Source organism: Alligator sinensis, unplaced genomic scaffold (genome assembly GCF_000455745.1).
Source record: "Alligator sinensis unplaced genomic scaffold, ASM45574v1 scaffold543_1, whole genome shotgun sequence".
NCBI lineage: Eukaryota > Metazoa > Chordata > Crocodylia > Alligatoridae > Alligator > Alligator sinensis.
In genome coordinates, this window is record NW_005842055.1 from 345,819 (window position 1) to 363,774 (window position 17,956).

At 41.4% G+C, this 17,956-nt stretch overlaps 1 protein-coding gene across 1 annotated transcript in view; it reads left to right on the forward strand.

Annotated features, from left to right (window-relative positions):
• Positions 1 to 17,956, forward strand: part of PCDH15 (protocadherin related 15) — a 922,022-nt gene that overhangs the window by 328,149 nt on the left and 575,917 nt on the right. Inside the window, exon 7 of the mRNA XM_025203355.1 lies at positions 9,681 to 9,800. Within this exon, the coding sequence (XP_025059140.1) occupies positions 9,681 to 9,800 (120 nt within the window). The remainder of the gene's footprint in view (positions 1 to 9,680; positions 9,801 to 17,956) is intronic.

The window sequence follows — 17,956 nt, forward strand, 5'->3', positions numbered from 1 at the left end:
ATTGAGGTAACAACTTCATATGCTTTGTGTCTTCCAGGATTTTTCATTGAAATGGTCATCTGTAGTTAGCAGTGTCATTGTAACAACAAACTCTCTTTGTAGCAAAGATATAACTTGAGTTCTCCCTACATAAGCTTTTGCAATGAAGGGGTGATTGAATTCGCTATTTGAATGAATCAGGAAACAACCTTCATTCCTTGGCAGATGTGTCATGAAGCCATTCAGTCCTGCAAATACATAGGATCCAAATTCATGGCACTTTCAGGTGACAGTTGGAATTTTTAGGTGGTAACATTATCATAAAATTGTACTCAGCTGCTTTACATCCATTCATGTTTTTAAGGCCCTTGACACATGTTACATTCAATATGTGGTTAATTCAATATTCATGTCTTTAGTGACCTGGCCAAATGTTCATTCAGTTATTCCTGGTTTTATTACACCATTAAGTGACAAAGTTATTGCACAAAATATGTAGAAACTTAGTCACCGTTTCCTGTCACATGTTTAATTGAACATGTTACCACTGCTTCCAGACTCTGGAGCACACTCCTATGTGCTCTGGAGGCTAAGAACTCTGGATAAATGATTGAGGGTCCCAGCTGTGGGAGTACAGTAAACAGCCCTGGCTGGAAGCCCCAATCAGCTGATGGAGCTCCCAGCCATGGGAACACAAGATCCCCTCCCTCTTCCCCCTGCCCCTTCTCCCCCCATAACTGGGAGCTCTGATCACTGATGCTTCAGTTCCCATCACACCTTCTTTTTAACATCCAAGTAATCTATAACCAGCAGCATAACTAGGGATGGGAAAGTGGGGCAGCAGTCCTCAGTGCTAATTTAGAGGGGGCACCAGAAAGGAAGCTCTACAGGAGTCCATACTGTGGCATTAGTGGCATATGTCCAGGGGCAAGTACCACAGCAGCAGTGGCCTGTATATGGAGACATAAGACTCTTCAGTGCACAGCACACTCTGCTGTCACTCTGCATCCTCCCTTCCCTGTGTCCAGGGTGCCAAACTTCCTAGATTCCTCTGTACATAATATTGACATATTTTGATGATGCTTTCCAATAATAACAATGTATTGATAGCACATCCCATTATGACATAATGAAAGTCAATTAATTTAAAATATATTTTCCTCAAAAACATATTTGTCTTTCTACAAAAAATATCATTGACAAGGTTTCTTGGGTTCAGAATGGAATTTCTGATCAAAATGAAAAGAGCGGAGGACAAAGTCATTGAGTTTATCTACACAGTTTTCCTGGAATTCTAGGGATGCCTGCTTTTGAGTTCTCACATACCAAACCCAGGTACAGTCCACCACAGCCATTCTCAAGACCCTGTCTTGGTGCATACAAGTGGGTGCAGGTAGGTACAAGCAAGCATCCCCAGCAGGGACAGGAATGCAAAGTAGATGTGTCCCATGTGCCCTAATTACAGGGCTATGCAGTACAGTATAATGTACAGTCACTGTGGTCCAATACATTTTATATTACTTATGTCAAATGGAATGTTTCCAAAAGGAAAGAGTAAGAAAGAGGGACCAATTTTTATAGTAGACCGATATTCAAGTTCTTGCTCCAAATCAAGCAGAGCACTTGCTCAATCTCTCAAAAATAATGTGGGAGAAGGATGTAAACAGAAAATATAACAGGAAAACAGGAGATAAATGGGGGTAAATAACGGAGAAGAATGATCTCAGAGTAGAGATGTGAACAAGAGAAGAAATATGCAGAGATTTTTATAGACCTTATGAACAAAATATGTACATGAAAAGGTATGAATAATCTTCTGCTATAAACAACAAAGTGTGTTCGCTATTGGAGACTACATTCATTTCCAAAGTATTAATTTGTCTGTCAAATCTGAAAAAAGGATTTATATATATAGTCAGATCTTATATGCTAAATTAAGTTTCCTTTGTTTCATCCATCCTGCCAAACCCTCAAAGTGAAAAGTAGAGAGGGTGGTTTTCAGTTTCTAGAACTAGTTTGACTAGTATATTTGACTCTGAGAAAAGGTCAATAATTTCACAAACTATTTTACCATGCACTGGCAAAAAGAAATTGCCATGAAAACAATTCTGTATGACAAAAGATGTCATAAAAGCAACCTATGTATCTGTAGAAACGTATCAATTTTGTGATCTCTGCACCGATACTAAACTTATACTAAACTGCTTATTATAAAATTTAGTAAAGCATGAAATACTTTCTGTAACATTGCCATTTGTTACACAAAATCCATTTCTGTTTGTTAAATAGTAACTTCACTACATGTACATTTCAGGACAGATTCTGTCCCTCCTCTCCTCCATCCCACCCCAGCCCAGTTTCTCCAATATTATAAGTTCATAGTATATGGCCAGCAGCTTTGCAGTCACATCAACCACTTCCCTCAGCATCCTCAGTTGCATTGCTGTGGACCAATCCCATGGACCTGTACACGTCCAGTTTTTCTAAATAGTCCTATACTTTTCTTTCACCACTGTTGGCTTCTCACTTCCTTCCCAAACTGTGATGCCAGATACAGTAACTCTGGGAACCACACTGCATGTGAAGACTGAAGTAAGAAAAGGTATCAAATACTTCAGGCTTTTTCTCATCATCTGTCTTAAGGTTGCCCCCCACATTTAGTAAAGGACTCGCACTTTCCCTTACTTTCCCTCACTTTCAGTTTTCTCTTGTTGTTATGAAATGGCTGTTTTACTGCTTTTAATGAAATGCCACTCCCTGTAATGATTTCTGTATTTCATAGTCTGTGATATAAAATATCTTCTCAATAAAATGACCATATTTCCCTGGATTTTGTTTTTTACATGAATCTAAACCAAACTTAAAATATTTCATCTTGTAGATGGAAGTGTCTAATTTAAGAATCAGTTGCTCACTGTGATTTCTCCTTAAATGAGAGATGCAATAAACATTTCTTATCAATTGCATGTGTAAAATATGTTACATTAGGTTATTTTGGTAAGGCAGAGTTGTGAGGTAAAAGTTAATATAATAATTTTTACACTTCCCACATGGTGGTATTTGAATATGAAGGGCTCCTCTTTCATGCTCAGATCTGGCTTCTGTTGTGGTGGTAATTGAATCTGGTCTTCAAAGTTGATTTTAAAAAGTGCTCTGTTTAGCCATGGTTTTTATGGTGTCGAGATAATTGTTCACAATACTCAATACACAATATCACAAAGCTGTAAAGGAAGTAGTCAGGCGGTCAATGATCAGTTGACAGAGCTCTCAGCTGTCCAGTGCTGCTGATTAGCCTTGTAGTACCAGGGACAGGGTCAGAGCTATGCAAAGTTCCTAGCTGCCTGGGCTCCACCAATCAGGGAGTTAGTCCAGGCAGGGGTGCAAGACCCATGGCCAGCAGAGCTGTAGCCATGGGGCCACCAGGGTCTCAGCAGAGCTCCACTGGCCCACTGTCAGCAAGCAAGCTACAAGGAGTGGGGAAAGGGGAAGGGAGTATTGTGGAATGCTAGGGGTCCTAGAGACCCCTGTAGCACTATGTGTAACTGTACCAGTATTATACAAAGGGTTGTGACATGGATAAATTATTCTATTTCATAGTACTTTCAGGATCATTATAGTGCTGCCAACAGCTTGAATGGCTGTATGATCACTTTTCATACTGCTACAGGGGCATGTTAAATCTTGCAAATGTATTGCCTGTGTATGACCTAAGACTAGCAGGCTATTAGAGTTCATATGCTAAATTCATGGAGACTAATATAACCCATCTATATTGTTATTTTAAATACAATGAATGAAGTCAAACTGCAGCTTTAGACCTTTATTTTTTAGAATATGCAATTACAATTGTGTTATTTTATATCACTGAATATTTTTTCTAGAATTTAGATTCCTTTTATACATTTCTCATTTTTACAACCATGCCCCTTTGACTATCTCTTAGCAATATAGTTTGAATGGATGAAACCCATTATTTTAGTCAGTAAATGTATTCTCTTCTACCTTAGTCTTACATGGATTTTTATTTAATCAAACTAATAACTGGAAGAAATAAAGAACCCATTGTGATAACTATACAGATATTGAAAATTTACTTTCTCTGGTTAATGAGCTATATCATTCCTACATTTGACATAAGAAATAACATAGATTATGGGGAATGGTAACCAAGTATAAATAGTAATTGTAAAGATCTTAACGGAGAGCACTCTGTTACTAACATTTGTTGTTGTTTTTGTTCTGTTTGTTTGGGGGGTTTTTTAAATGTGGCCTGGTAGAAAAAAAGACAGATTTCTTGGTACACCGTTTGAAATTTAACCTGAAGTGGAAAGCTGTTTGTTTGTTTTTAATTGGGATCGAGTTCCAGAACTTCAAATTTGCAGGAAATTTATGTTTAATCAGTTGTTTTTATTGAGTTAGAATTTCAAAATTACTTTTATCATGTGCCCTTAATGAAATTAAATGTCTTTTATACATCTGAATAAAAACAGCACATGAATTTATTAGATGGATATAGATTAAGACCATTTGTGTTGCAAGAAGACAGTAACACCAAAACTGTCTTTGTTTTGATGGATATATTAGCAGCTTTACAACTGAATTTATAATTACTTGGCATAAAATGGAGGAAATAAGATGTCTCTAAATGTCAATGGAAGCTGTATCAAGGCACTTTAGAAAATCCATCTAGGCAATTATTTTAATCTTTAGGGACTGAAAGATGCCTAAATCTGGCCATGAGTAAGCCCACTGAAGACTAAGGCTAGGGACAGACATTACATGAAAAAAAAACAGCTTAAGTGATCAGAAGTTGGGTTAAACCTGTAACAGAACAGATGTTTAGTGCACATAAACCAGTTTCAAAATGGCTGACACTGGTTAAAGATGAACCTGGTTGAATGTAGTATCTGACAACTGATTTGGGTCAAACTGGTTTATGCAAAATGTGTTCCAGACCCCTTCCTGGTTTAAGTTAAACCAGAGTTCCCCAGCATCCCAGATGTTTTGCAGCCCTGGGCTGTACTCTCTGCTCCAGAGAACAGGGCTGGCCCTGGCCCTCTGCTTCCTAGCCAGAGCTCCAATGGAGACTGCAGGCACAGCAGGGGGGAGAAGGGGGGATTCCCCCCTTCCCTCCCACTTCAACAGCATGGAGCCCAGCCCCACAGACCCAAGGCATGTGGTATGCTAGCTAATGCTGAGAGGTGTGTGTGCGTGTGTGTGTGTGTGCTTCACTGGGACAAGAAGACAGAACAGTGTCCGCTTAGGGTTTTGTGGAGCTAATCAGCTAGTAATGTCCCTCCATTCTTTCCTTGGAAAAAAATCTGTTTAACAAGAGCTTGAATTAATGATAGAGTATTTTTGTTTTGTTAATGGACTGATAAACACTGTGTTATCAGCCTCCAGCTGGCTCCCTTGCCTGTCAGGCTTGCAGACACCTGGGACAAGAAGACAGAACAGTGTCCGCTTAGGGTTTTGTGGAGCTAATCAGCTAGTAATGTCCCTCCATTCTTTCCTTGGAAAAAAATCTGTTTAACAAGAGCTTGAATTAATGATAGAGTATTTTTGTTTTGTTAATGGACTGATAAACACTGTGTTATCAGCCTCCAGCTGGCTCCCTTGCCTGTCAGGCTTGCAGACACTATGAAGAATGAGGGAGAGGGAGATTGAAAAGCTCAGTATCATCAACAGATATATGCACTTCACCCCCTCCCCACCCTGCCTTGCCTTAGAGTACTAGCTTGGGGATGGGGTCTGGTAACACTCCCCCCCCCCCCCCCCCTTGAGCAGCAAGTGGGGAAAAGCCTGGGACAGTGCAGGAAGGGTGGGAGTTTACACTCTCCCCAATCAGTGTGTCCTGCCGGGGTCTGACCATGCCCCCCCTCAGCTCAGCACTGTGGAAGGAAAGGAGGGCTGCTCTAGCACTGCCCCCCTCTGGCTTCTAACCTGAGCCACTGCAGGCATGTGTCAGCATTTCTTCAGCCCAGAAAGGATGTCTGTGAAGTTGCAAACCTGTTCAATTTAGGCAGGTTAGACTAACCTGCAAAGATTGAATTAATTCAGGCTCAGGCTTTTTGAATGTCTGTCTCTAGCCAAAAATAATACTTAAAAAAATAAAGCAGAGATTCTAGTGCAATCTAGTGATGGACATGGATATAGAGCCTAAACATTTTATTTAATCTGACTCTGAGTCTTCCCTCTCTCTTATGTGATTTTATTTGTAAATTTTGATTTATTTATCTGTGCTTTTTCCCCTGATTTAACACAATAGTTCTACCAGATAGTAGAAAAAGGATGCCTACGAAAAGCTGTATTTTGTTTCCCAGCAAGTAATCTTTTTCCTCCCCTTTTCTAAAAAGGTACAGCTCTTTAAATCAATTCCAAATCCTGAGCAAGTGGCTATCATAAGCTGGAAACAGACATCACTTTTGTGCAGCCATAAAAAATTATATGGCAAGAACAAAGGCCAAGCAAATGCATGCCTTGTCAGAAATGCCCAAAACTTGTGGCCACAGCATGTGGCATGAATTTGTCCATGGATAGACACTCTTGGGGCTTCAGGACCTGTTCCTGAGAGTCCTTGGGGCATTCAGGGTTGGCCTGTGAATTTCAGGAGTACTGCCCAGGTTCTCACATTTGCAGAAAAGCACCTGGGGATTCCCTGGGTAGTCTTGTTCTAGCAGGGAACCCTTCAGGGGTTCCCCACGGGTGTTGTCTTGCAGCCCCAGTCACTCCAGGAATTTGCAGGAGCCTGATCCTGTGGGACAACAGCTGACATCTGTTTTGCCCAATGAAGCAGGTCAGCTGTGCCAAGACCAGCTGTTCCCAGTCCAACTGATCCATTTCATTTGACACGATATCTTCCTTATAGAAACCAGGAAATTACTTACTCCATCATAGTTGGCCTAACTCAGTTCTATACTAGCAGTCCCTCAATTATATAGTGTGTTTAAGTCTCTACATGCTTGTTTGAATTGGGATACACATCGCCATGCATTTCAGACCCATTTTTCTGTATTTTTTCACAGATCTCTAGTTTTTACCATTCTGACATAGTGTGGTTGGGAAAGTATCTTTCATCATGTAAACTTTCTCAAATCAGCAAGTATTGATGCAAATCCCATTCCAATAATAAGATTAAATGAGAATTGGCTTCGGTGGTTAAAACTATTGCATTCTTAAAAGATTTATATTTTACCACACAGCTTTTGAAGTAGATTTTTTATTTGTTTTATTTTTTTAATACTCCTCCTAAAGAAAATAAATCTGAAAAATGCTGTCCTTAATAGTTAAACAGTAACATATCTAACTTTGGTTTATGGTATTTAGCTCTGATTTCATACTATTTCAGCCACAATTCAGCTTTCTGAGATAATTGTTTTTCTAAATTCTTTTATGGCTGCTGCTGCACCAAAGATTTAAGGCAATGAGTCTTGTGTACAGATCATAAGGCAATTATCTCCATGGAGACTGACTTATGAAAGCAATTAATAGGACGTGAGGAAAGTTAACTCCCTTTACTCACAATATCTATAAAACATATAGTATTTTTATTGCCTATGCCAATGACAAGCAAATCAAGTTTGTAGCAAAAATATTTATAGTTGTTGTGGTGTTAAGTATAGATAATGCAGTTTGGTATTAAGAAAAATGATCCGTATACAGTGTTCATCTTGAACAAGACTCTGCAAACAAATGGATTTTATTCCAGAGCTTCAGTGTTCCTGGCTCTTAAACATTGGTTAGAGAAATCTAAGTCAACTACTACCTCCCTAAGTAATAAGAGCAAAAACAATTTTAAAAATCAGAAAGGACCACTCAGCCTATGAGCTACAGAAACATGAAAGCACAATGAAAGCTGGTAGTTCTTAGTTACTATGGAATATAGCAATTCAGGGGCATCATACTCCACAATTATAAGAATTTTAAGGGATTTTAAAAAATATTTAACTGTGTATACATTCAGTGGGGCAAAACTTTTCTGCTCTCTCTACACAGGGATAGAAGGCCTGAAAAGCAAGGAAGCTGATGTTCTGTTGCATGTTATGCTGCATGTCACGTAACAGCTAAATAGGAATCTTAAACAAAAAACAGAAGTGTGACTTTTGAGTTCCATTAATATGAAAATCAAGTTGTTAAATCCATTGGTATAATGTGAGAACAGCTACTATTACAGTTAACGGGCAAGAGCAGAGGTTATGCTGTTGCTTTGTATTCTGAATGGCAGATTGTGGTGAAGTTTATCTGGTAAGATAACTATCCCTAGCTGTGGCATTTTCAAGCATACTGCACTGTGGAGGAGGCTGTGTTCTAAAATGGAAACAGTGTAATTACATCTGTGTGCATATGCTAATGCATACAGTAAGTGTGCATAATGTGGAGGGCTGAGCAAATTGGCCTTATTACCAGTTTTGGCACAGCTGGATAGACAGTCTTTGTTCTCATGATCCCATTTGATACCCACCCAAGTACAACCTGGGCACGTCTACACCTGCAATTAACGCATCTAAATAAATTGTAGTGCAATTTGATGTGGAGTAAATTAATCTACACATCACCATCTACATGTACATTTAGGCCCATTAATTTACTTCACCATCAGATTTTACTTTTGTCTGATGGGGCTATCTGACAGTACAGTAAATTAATCTACACTGGCCTAATTGCCGTGCATGTATAGTCGGTGGCATTTTACTGTGCAGCAAATTCGTCTGCTGAGCAATAAAGTACATGTGTAGATGTGCCCCTTGTTTACTAAATCAAAAAAAGAGGTCAACAACTCCTCCTTTTATGGCGGCTGATTTCTTAAACTGTTTTTTTACTACTTACTTTTAATAATTTTATATAACACAAATGGTGTGGGGGAGGGGGCTGTCCTTTATTTTTCTGCTTTCATAATGACTGTTTTAAAGTCTCTGAATATGAAGGATAAAATCCTTCCCATACTGAAACTGATGTGAGCTTTGGTATTGATTCCTGGGGGACAGGCTTAATGCTTATCTCCACTAGGTTTAGGACAGCCCATATTATCAAAACAAAATTTTAGCAGCATTCTGTTGCCCAAAGCCAGATAGAGATGCACTTTCTTTCATTTTGTACTATTCTAACAAGAACTCTGTTGGATTTCTGAGTATCTGACTAGCCTGAGTATTACTTTTATACATGTATTCTGGTAAATCTGGAAATATTAAGATTTTAAGTGTGTATATATTGCCTTTATCTTGCATTATATTTTACTCTTCACAATTTCATGGAGGCACTGTTGAATAAATATATATTAAATGTTCCTCTGAACAAATTTATCAATGTACCTCAACCTGAAAAGGAAACGTGTTCTTTGATTTTTCTCTTTATACCTTCTTTATACTTACTAACGTTATCATTTCCAAACCTTTAAGTCATTTAACATGAGCATTTCACCAAAGGCAATATAGTTTTGACAAATTACAGCTTGGATGATTAAAATTGAGTATTGACGTCTCTCCTTAAAAGGGACAAATAATATGAACTAGACCAGAGTCTGTAAATATTAGTTGCATAAAATTGCCTTTTACCTTGCTTTTTTAGGTTCTTGATATTGAGAGAGGGCATAGTGGATTTATCTATGCACTAGTGCTGTTACCAATTTAAATTTATCATATCAGTGCTACATTTTTCTGTAATTTCTAAGTGTTTTTGAAATATGCTTGTTCCTGTTGTTGCAGTTAACACCAGTCGGAACCACCATCTTTACAGGATTCTCTGGGAACAATGGTGCCACTGACATAGATGATGGTCCTAATGGCCAGATAGAATATGTCATCCAGTACAATCCTAATGATCCAGTAGGTGAACTCTCTTTATACTAAACATGTATTGAAGTCAAATATGGCTATTTCTAAACACAAATTCCTTTCCCTTTCTTACCATCTGTCTTTTATTTTCACACTATTAATGGTAACAAAGTTGTATGATTATTAATAATCCCCCTTCTCTTCCATTACTCACAGCAACGAATCCTCTTTGCGGTGAATGTTTAGTTAATAATGCATAACTTTATTACCTCCTTCTAATTTACAAATATTTGTATCCATAGAAAACAAATAATATACATTCTGAAGAACTGTCACAGTTTTAATTTGATTAAAAAAAAAAAACCCCAATCAAACATTGCATGGAGTTCTGGTGGGAATGGAAATGAACATTTAAAACCGTTTCTTAGTTGTGAACCAAACTACTTATTCTGACCATTCAATTCAACTGTTTATTATGGAATAATTCCTCTTAATGTATTCATCATGTAGTCTGGGAGAGTGCTGCTCTTTTTTGGTGCTTGAACTTTTCTGAAAAAGTAATGTTGGAATATTGTGACAGCCATGATGGTCCAGAAAAAGTACAAGAGGCAAGGCATTTTAGTGATATCTTTTATTGGACCAAATGTATTGTTGGGAAAGCTATTGGACAAGATTTCAAGCATCAAGTGACCTAAGGAAGGGTACTTGATGCCTGAAGGTTTGTCCAGTAACTCTTCCAGCTATATACTTGGTCTAGGAAAAGATACCACCCAAAAAATTCTCACTTCTGAAAAAAAATGTGATTTTATTTCCTTTGCCAACACTTAAAATTGCACTAGGATTTTTTTTTTTTGTTTGTAGTTACACTATTATAATATTATTGATTTAGGGAACATTGGGCCCTATATATTCTTTGTACTATTTCCAAGAAAGACCAAAATCTAAAGCTTAGTATCAGCATGTTTTTCAAGGCTGATGACAATTAAGAATGTTCTTGTTGGGTGTACCTCATCTCCGTTTACTTAAAGCATTATGGCTATATCATAGAACAGCTCTTTAAAAAAAGCCTGGTGATGCTTGTGACTATGCAGTTTCCCAGAAATGCCTGGACCTATCTCTAGAATATTTTTTGTTTTTTGTTACAAAACTGGTTGTAAAATCTTATGAAACAGAAGCTGAGAATTCTGCTTGTGAGGAAGGAACCAACAGCTGTTGCAGGTTTTTTTTCTTATAGCCCCTTGTCATAAAGAGGAATTTAGAGATGTTTTAGTAGTAAGGAGAAATTGGCTAAATGTTTTGTACCATCAATAGTTATTGCTGATATGGTAGTAGTTTTGGCTGGAGGAGGTGGGAGAGTTGCTGAATGATAACTGCAATTTAAAACTATTGGGTAAAACATATATTTGTTGAGTAAGTTTTAAACCCCTTTTTGCACTGTTGAACCTGTGCGAAGGGGTGATAGCTGGGACCAGAATAAGTGCAGTATTTTTTTTAATAAAAGCTGGTTTAAAAAAAAAATCACTGAAAAACTTTATTTTTAAGTTCTTCATATTTCTGAAATTCCATAAATTAATTCATCTTGCTACATGGAGTTTCCTTATACGATTTCTTATTTTCCTTAGTAGGACTTTTACAGTTGAACCTTTATTTATCAAGCTTTAAAATATAGTCTCCATCCAGTATTGTTCTTAACAGTGAATTATAGATATGGAATATCCCTTCTCTTTAATATTGTAACAGAGCACTCTGTGCTCTGTTACTATCAGGGGCCTGAGCAGCAATCAGGCAGCCCACAGCTACCTGTGGTGGTAATCAAGCAGAGTTGCCTGGGGAACAGGGCCCACCTGGAGTATATAAGGACTGGGTTTCTGAACTGCAAGGCAGCAGTCTGCTGCTACCAGCTGAGGAGGCAACATTTCAGAGGTAAAGGTTGGGGCTTTGAGGAAGGAGGAGGCCCCTTGATCCTGGGCATGACCTGACTCTACACCCTGCTGGGGAAGGGTGGCCTGGTGGAACAACCTGCCTATAAGTTCATCACGGGGGCACAGAAGGGAATTGGTGAGTATTTATTCACCAAGGCGCCCCCGGGGGTTACAAGCTGCCTATAAGTTCATCACGGGGGCACAGAAGGGAATTGGTAAGGATTTATTCACCAAGGCGCCCCCAGGGTTTACAAGAAATAATGGCCACAAGCTAGCAGAGAGCAGATTTAGATTGAACATTAGGAAGAACTTCTTCACAGTTCGAGTGGCCAAGGTCTGGAATGGGCTCCCAAGAGAGGTGGTGCTCTCCCCTACCCTGGGGGTCTTCAAGAGGAGGTTAGATGAGTATCTAGCTGGGGTCATCTAGACCCAGCACTCTTTACTGCTTATGCAGGGGGTCGGACTCGATGATCTATTGAGGTCCCTTCCGACCCTAACATCTATGAATCTATAACCTATGTCTGGGTAGCTCCCCAGAAATGCCAGGCCAGTTACCTCCCTAGTGAAAGGTGGGTAGGCGTGCCTGAAAACCCCAGCTCCCACATCCCTAGTGGTTGAGATGTGGACTGAGGAGCCCAGACTCACTATGAGCATTGAAGCAGGGCCCAGGTCAGTGGAGAGACCTGTGGCAGCAGCCAGTCTCATAGAAGAGCCTGGGTGCATTATGGAGCCATGTGTTATGGTCCAAGGGGGATGGGGCTTGGAGCCCTAGTCCTATTGTGAGGGGCTTCAGCCCAGTGAGGGGGCCTGTGGCCCACAGATATAGAGAGTGGGGGATGCCCAGGTAAGGAGTGTGAAGACATGGCAGGCCTGTAGCCCAGGGATGGGGCTTGGAGCCTGAGGATGAGGCTTGGAGCTGGGAAAGTCTTGTGACCTGGGGATGAGGCCTGGAGCCAGAGGACAGGGCCTGGGGCTGCAGGATGGGGTTAGTAGGCCCAGGGATGGGGCTGGGAGTTGAATACATGTAGATATTATGATGAGGCCTGGTGTTAGGCCATAATGATGATGAGGCCAGGTGTTAGGATAAGAAACATCTGTGAGGCATGGGGCATGTCAAGGGTAGATCGGAGCATGTACAGAGGCCCTTGTCATCAGGGCAGGTAAAGGGCAGCCTCCTGCCTGATTAACATCTAATAACCAAAATATCAAGGCATGGCAGGTGAGAAAGGTGGGTGGCTAGCCCAGAAACAAGTGGGTGGGCCTAGATTGAGATCAGCCCTGGGACATCTGCTTGTTGCAAATACCTGTTAGAATTGGCAGATTACTGCAGCTACATTGATGGTACAAAACATCCACCCCACCCCCCCGCAAAAAAAGAAAATTGTCAGCTGCAAGAAATGCATGATTAAATGTATAACTTGTCTTTTATTTTTCTGTATTTTTATTCTGTACTTTTATTTAAGTTATAGAATTTTTTTCTCTTAAATTCAGACAGGCCTTTTGCCCCTTAAATGTTCTTTTCATTCCGACTTTTGTGGCCATAGTTCAAATCAAATTTCAGTCATTACTGATGAGCAAATCAGTCTTTCTCACTTCACAGATTGCAAGTCTGAAAATCAGATTTTAGCAGGTATTTTTTTCAGCTAGGGAAACCAAAGAATTCCCTTGATCGTTCTGATTCAGTGAGTCAGACTAGACTAAGTCATTATCATAATTTTCTCTGGCATGAATCAGTGTTATAATGATCATATTATTATGAGTACTACAGTTTAAAGTTGTAATGGATACTTCATTATAAATGTTTATTTTCATTTGATTCTTACTTAAAAAAAAAATTCTACCAGTTTAAAATTAGTATGTCATGTTTTAGTTGAAAAGTGATGTGTGATTTTGTGTGCTTTTGTTTTAGTTGTGCTTTTATAAAAAAATCTGTTTTAATGTGTGTCACAAATTCCCCCAGGTATGTATTTGTTTAGGACCTACTGGATTTGTCTGGTTTCTCTGAGTACCCCCTGAAGATAGCATAGCATGGTTTCTAGAGTGGAGTAGAACCCTGGTTCCTTCCAACTCTGGGACTCTAGCTTTTAAGTCCCTGATCCTCCCAAGCTATCCTTGGCCTTGCTTCAAGAAAAAGAAACTAACTTCCAAAAGAGAGACTTGAGCAATTCAAAGGGAGAAAGAGTACACCCCAAAGTCTCAAGCAACAAGCAGATAGCTCTTCATCAATAAATGCATTTAGTGGGAGCAAAGGTCAAAAAGCAAGAAGACCCTGCCTTCCTCAAAGGGTTAAGCATTCCTAGTATGCAGACCCTGAGTCACCCAAGGGTTAATGCAGCTGTTCTGTCTCTTGTCTCCAAAGCTCTTAGTACCTCAGAGTAGATCTATTCTTCCCTTCTAGACCACATCATACCAAGCACCAATAGAATGCTGCTCCCTCTCTTCAGATTCTGCCACGTTCAGAATGACACCCCCTTCTATTCATGCTGCTGCATCCATTGTGATGCTTAACCATCTCTTCCTTTGACCCTTCCCAGATGTCACTTTCAAAGGATGTTATCGAGTCCATCCAAAGAATCAACATAATTTTTCAATTCGTTATGGATGGATGTGTAACCCAGGCAGTTCTGGCTTCTGTCTCTTAACTGTCCTCTGGTCCCACCATCCCCATACAAGCTGATCAGGGAAAATGACGCATGCAACATTATTACAAAACAAACCCATTAAAACAAGAGATACGACAACAAAATCATGGTCTGTAACACTGACCAGTAAAGTTGAAGCAATATCCACCTAGAAATTTTAGGAAAAATGTGAATTGCATATAAATGTTAATTTCAGCTTTGAGTTTGTTCAAATTATTTTTTTTTTAAAGCTGAAAAATGTCAAAACAGTTGGAGTGTCAAATCACATGTGCTTCAAGCTGAATAAATGAATGATACAGTATGATAGAAATTACGACTGTACAAAAAAGAACCATTTCATTTTGACTTCTGTTTTTCTGTTCTGAAGGGACAGTGTTTAATTTCATTGTTTTGTTTCATTTCAAAACACTGTTCTGTTTCATTTCATTGAAACTTTCACTGATTTGATGTGTTTTGATGTTTTGCCTATAGTCTATAATGGGGAATCATGAACATGCCTATAATGTTATAATTTCTTTTCTTATATGAAGCCTTCAGTGGTTCAAGGAGATAGGTCCAGGCATTTCTGGGAAACTGCACCTTAAGTTGCTGACAATCAAAACTTGTGTCACTTGCTGGCAGCAGCAGCCTCCTGTCATCCTGCATGCAGATCTGGGGGCCTGCACCCCTGGGAGGAGTCTGGAAGCACTGGAAGGGCAGGGAGCTGAGTCTGGCAGCAGGTGGTGGGGGGAGCCACTGGTCAGGGCTGCACTCCGAGCAGCTCCACCACTGGCTGTCCCACTACCAGGCTGATCTTCATGGGCCTGGCAGAGCCACTCAGAGCACAGCCCTGGCTCTCCTTACCTCCCACCACCAGGCTGGACTCCAAGCAGCTCCACCAGGCCCATGAAGATCAGCCTGGTAGTGGGACAGCCAGTGGTGGAGCTGCTCAGAGTGCAGCCCTGCCCAGTGGCTCCCCCCACCTCCTGCTGCCAGGCTCAGCTCCGTGGGGCTGGCAGAGCTGGTTGGAGTGCAGCCCAGAATGAATCCTTGTGGGAGGCAGGGGAGAGCCAGGGCTGCACTCCGATTGGCTCTGCCAGCCCCATGGAGGTCAGCTTGTTGGCAGGCGGTGGAGCACAGCCCTGGCTCTTCCCTACCTCCCACTGCTGGGCTGAGCTCTGTGGGGCTGGCAGAGCTGCTCAGAGTGCAGCCTGGTGGCAGGAGGTGCAGGAGAGCCAGGGCTGTGCCCTGACCAGCTCCACCAGCCCCACAGAGCTCATCCCAGAGGCAAAGTGCAGCCCTTGTTCTCCCCTACCTCCCATCACCAGGCTGAGCTCTGTGGGGCTGGTGGAGCTGGTCAGAGTGTAACTGAGTGGTGGAAGGTGGGGGGAGAGCCAGGGCTGTACTCTGATTGCTTTGCCAGCCCCATGGAGCTCAGCCCAGCAGCGGGAGGTGGGGGAGAGCCACTGGCCAGGGCTGCACTTGGAGCCAGGACTGCACTCAGAGTGGCTCTGCAACTGGCTCTCCCCTGCCTTCCACTGATAGGCAGAGCTCAGTGGGACTGGTGGAGCTGCTAGGAGCACAACCCTGGCTCTCCCCTGCCTCCTGCCACCAGGCTGCTTCAAAACGTAAAACTTTTCAAAACATTTCAAGTGTCCTCATTTCGTTTCAAAGTTGTTTCAGAGCCTTTTGTTTCATTTTGATTTTACTGTTTCGAGCTTGAAACGCATCAACGCAGCTTAGAAATGAAACAGTCATCAAAATTTCACACAGCCCTAATAGAAATTGGATTGAATACAGTTTAATGCTGGTGGCAGAAAAGCATCTGGTGTCTGTCAGGGTATTTTTTTTGAAACACTGCACTTGAAGTGACTGGCAGATTGTACTACAGAGGATATTTGGTAAGGAGTTATGAAATGCAAACTTAGGTTATATGGAAATAACCAGATATTACTTTGTGGGACTAAAGAGGTCATATGCCTCACAGCACGACTCCTAAATTGTCTAGGTGCTTAAACTGAGTGATTTTTATCACTATAGTGACATATGTTGACTATGTTACATCTATTATGCAATCACTTAGCTAATTATACAATTAATCTAGATTCCCTACATGTGCAAATTAACTATGGTGTCTTAAAAGGGTCTACATAGCCATAAAATTATTGCTGGTAAATGTGTAATTACTTTATAGTTAGTTTCTATTCATCTTTAATTTGCACATGTAACCTCTGCCTCTATGGCTGGGAGACCACAGCTGCTGCAATTTCCTAGCTGTGTGGGCATCCTACCACCTGTGGTCTCCCAGCTGTGGGCATGTATGGTAAGCCCTGCCAGCTGCGATGTTGCAGCAGCTGCAGTCTCCCAGCCATAGAATCTATGATGCACCCCTGCAGCTGGAAGATCACAGCAGCTATTACCTCCCAGCTGTGGGGATGCATGGGGCACCCCTATGGCTTAGGGAACTATCAGCTAAGGAGCTCCCTGCTACAGGAACTTGAGGCAGGAGGCATGGTTGTGTGGATTATACATTAGAGCCTATGGTGCCTTTACCTGCATGTGTAGAGGGGCCCTGTCAGACCAACCTGCTGGCCTTCTATGACCAGGTCACAAAATCCTTAGACGCAGGTGTAGCAGTGGACATAGTCTTTCTGGACTTTAGGAAGGCCTTCAACACTGTCTCTCACCCCATTCTCATTAAAAAACCCCAAAAAACTAGGGAATGGTGGCATTGACACCTACACAGTCAGTTGGGTCGCTAACTGTCTAGAGGGCCGCACCCAGAGAGTGGTGGTGGACGGGTCTTATTTGACCTGGAGGGGGGTGGGGGATGGGGCTCCATAGGGCGCGGTCCTCGGACCTGCACTATTCAACATCTTCATCAGTGACTTGGATGAGGGGGTAAAAAGCACCCTGTTCAAATTTGCAGACAACACTAAGATGTGGGGGGAAGTGGGCACACTAGAGGGGAGAAATAGGCTGCAATCAGACCTAGATAGGTTATAGGGGTCGGAGGATGAGAACAGAATGGGTTTCAACACTGACAAGTGCAAGGTACTGCACTGGGGGGGAAGAACCAGCAGTATACCTACAAGCTGGGGAACTCCCTTCTAGTCAGTGCAGAGGCAGAAAAGGATCTTGGAGTCATTATTGATGTCATTTTGGCATCAATAATGACTCCAAGATCCTTTTCTGCCTCTGCACTGACTAGAAGGGATATTGATGCCAAAATGACATCAATAATGGGCCACCAATGTGAGGACGTGGTCAGGAAGGCCAACCGTACCTTGTCATGCATCCAGATGCATCTCATAGAGTTTCATAGAGTTTCATAGATGTTAGGGTTGCGCTCTATGTCAGTGAGCAATATACGTCAACCCTCATCAAGACAGAATCCAAGGATGAGGAGGTAGAAGGATTGTGGGTTAGGCTACATGGGGGGCAAGGAGAAAGGGATTTGGTGGTAGGGGTCTGCTAAAGACCCCCACATCAAGGGGAAGAAAGAGATTCGGGGCTCCTGAGGCAACTCTCGGAGACCATAAAAGCTAAAGAGGCGGTAGTCATGGGGGACCTAAACTACCCGGACATCTGCTGGGAGTCACAGACAGCAAAGTCCCACCGCTCACGCAGGTTTCTAACCTGTGTACAGGACCTCCACCTGACA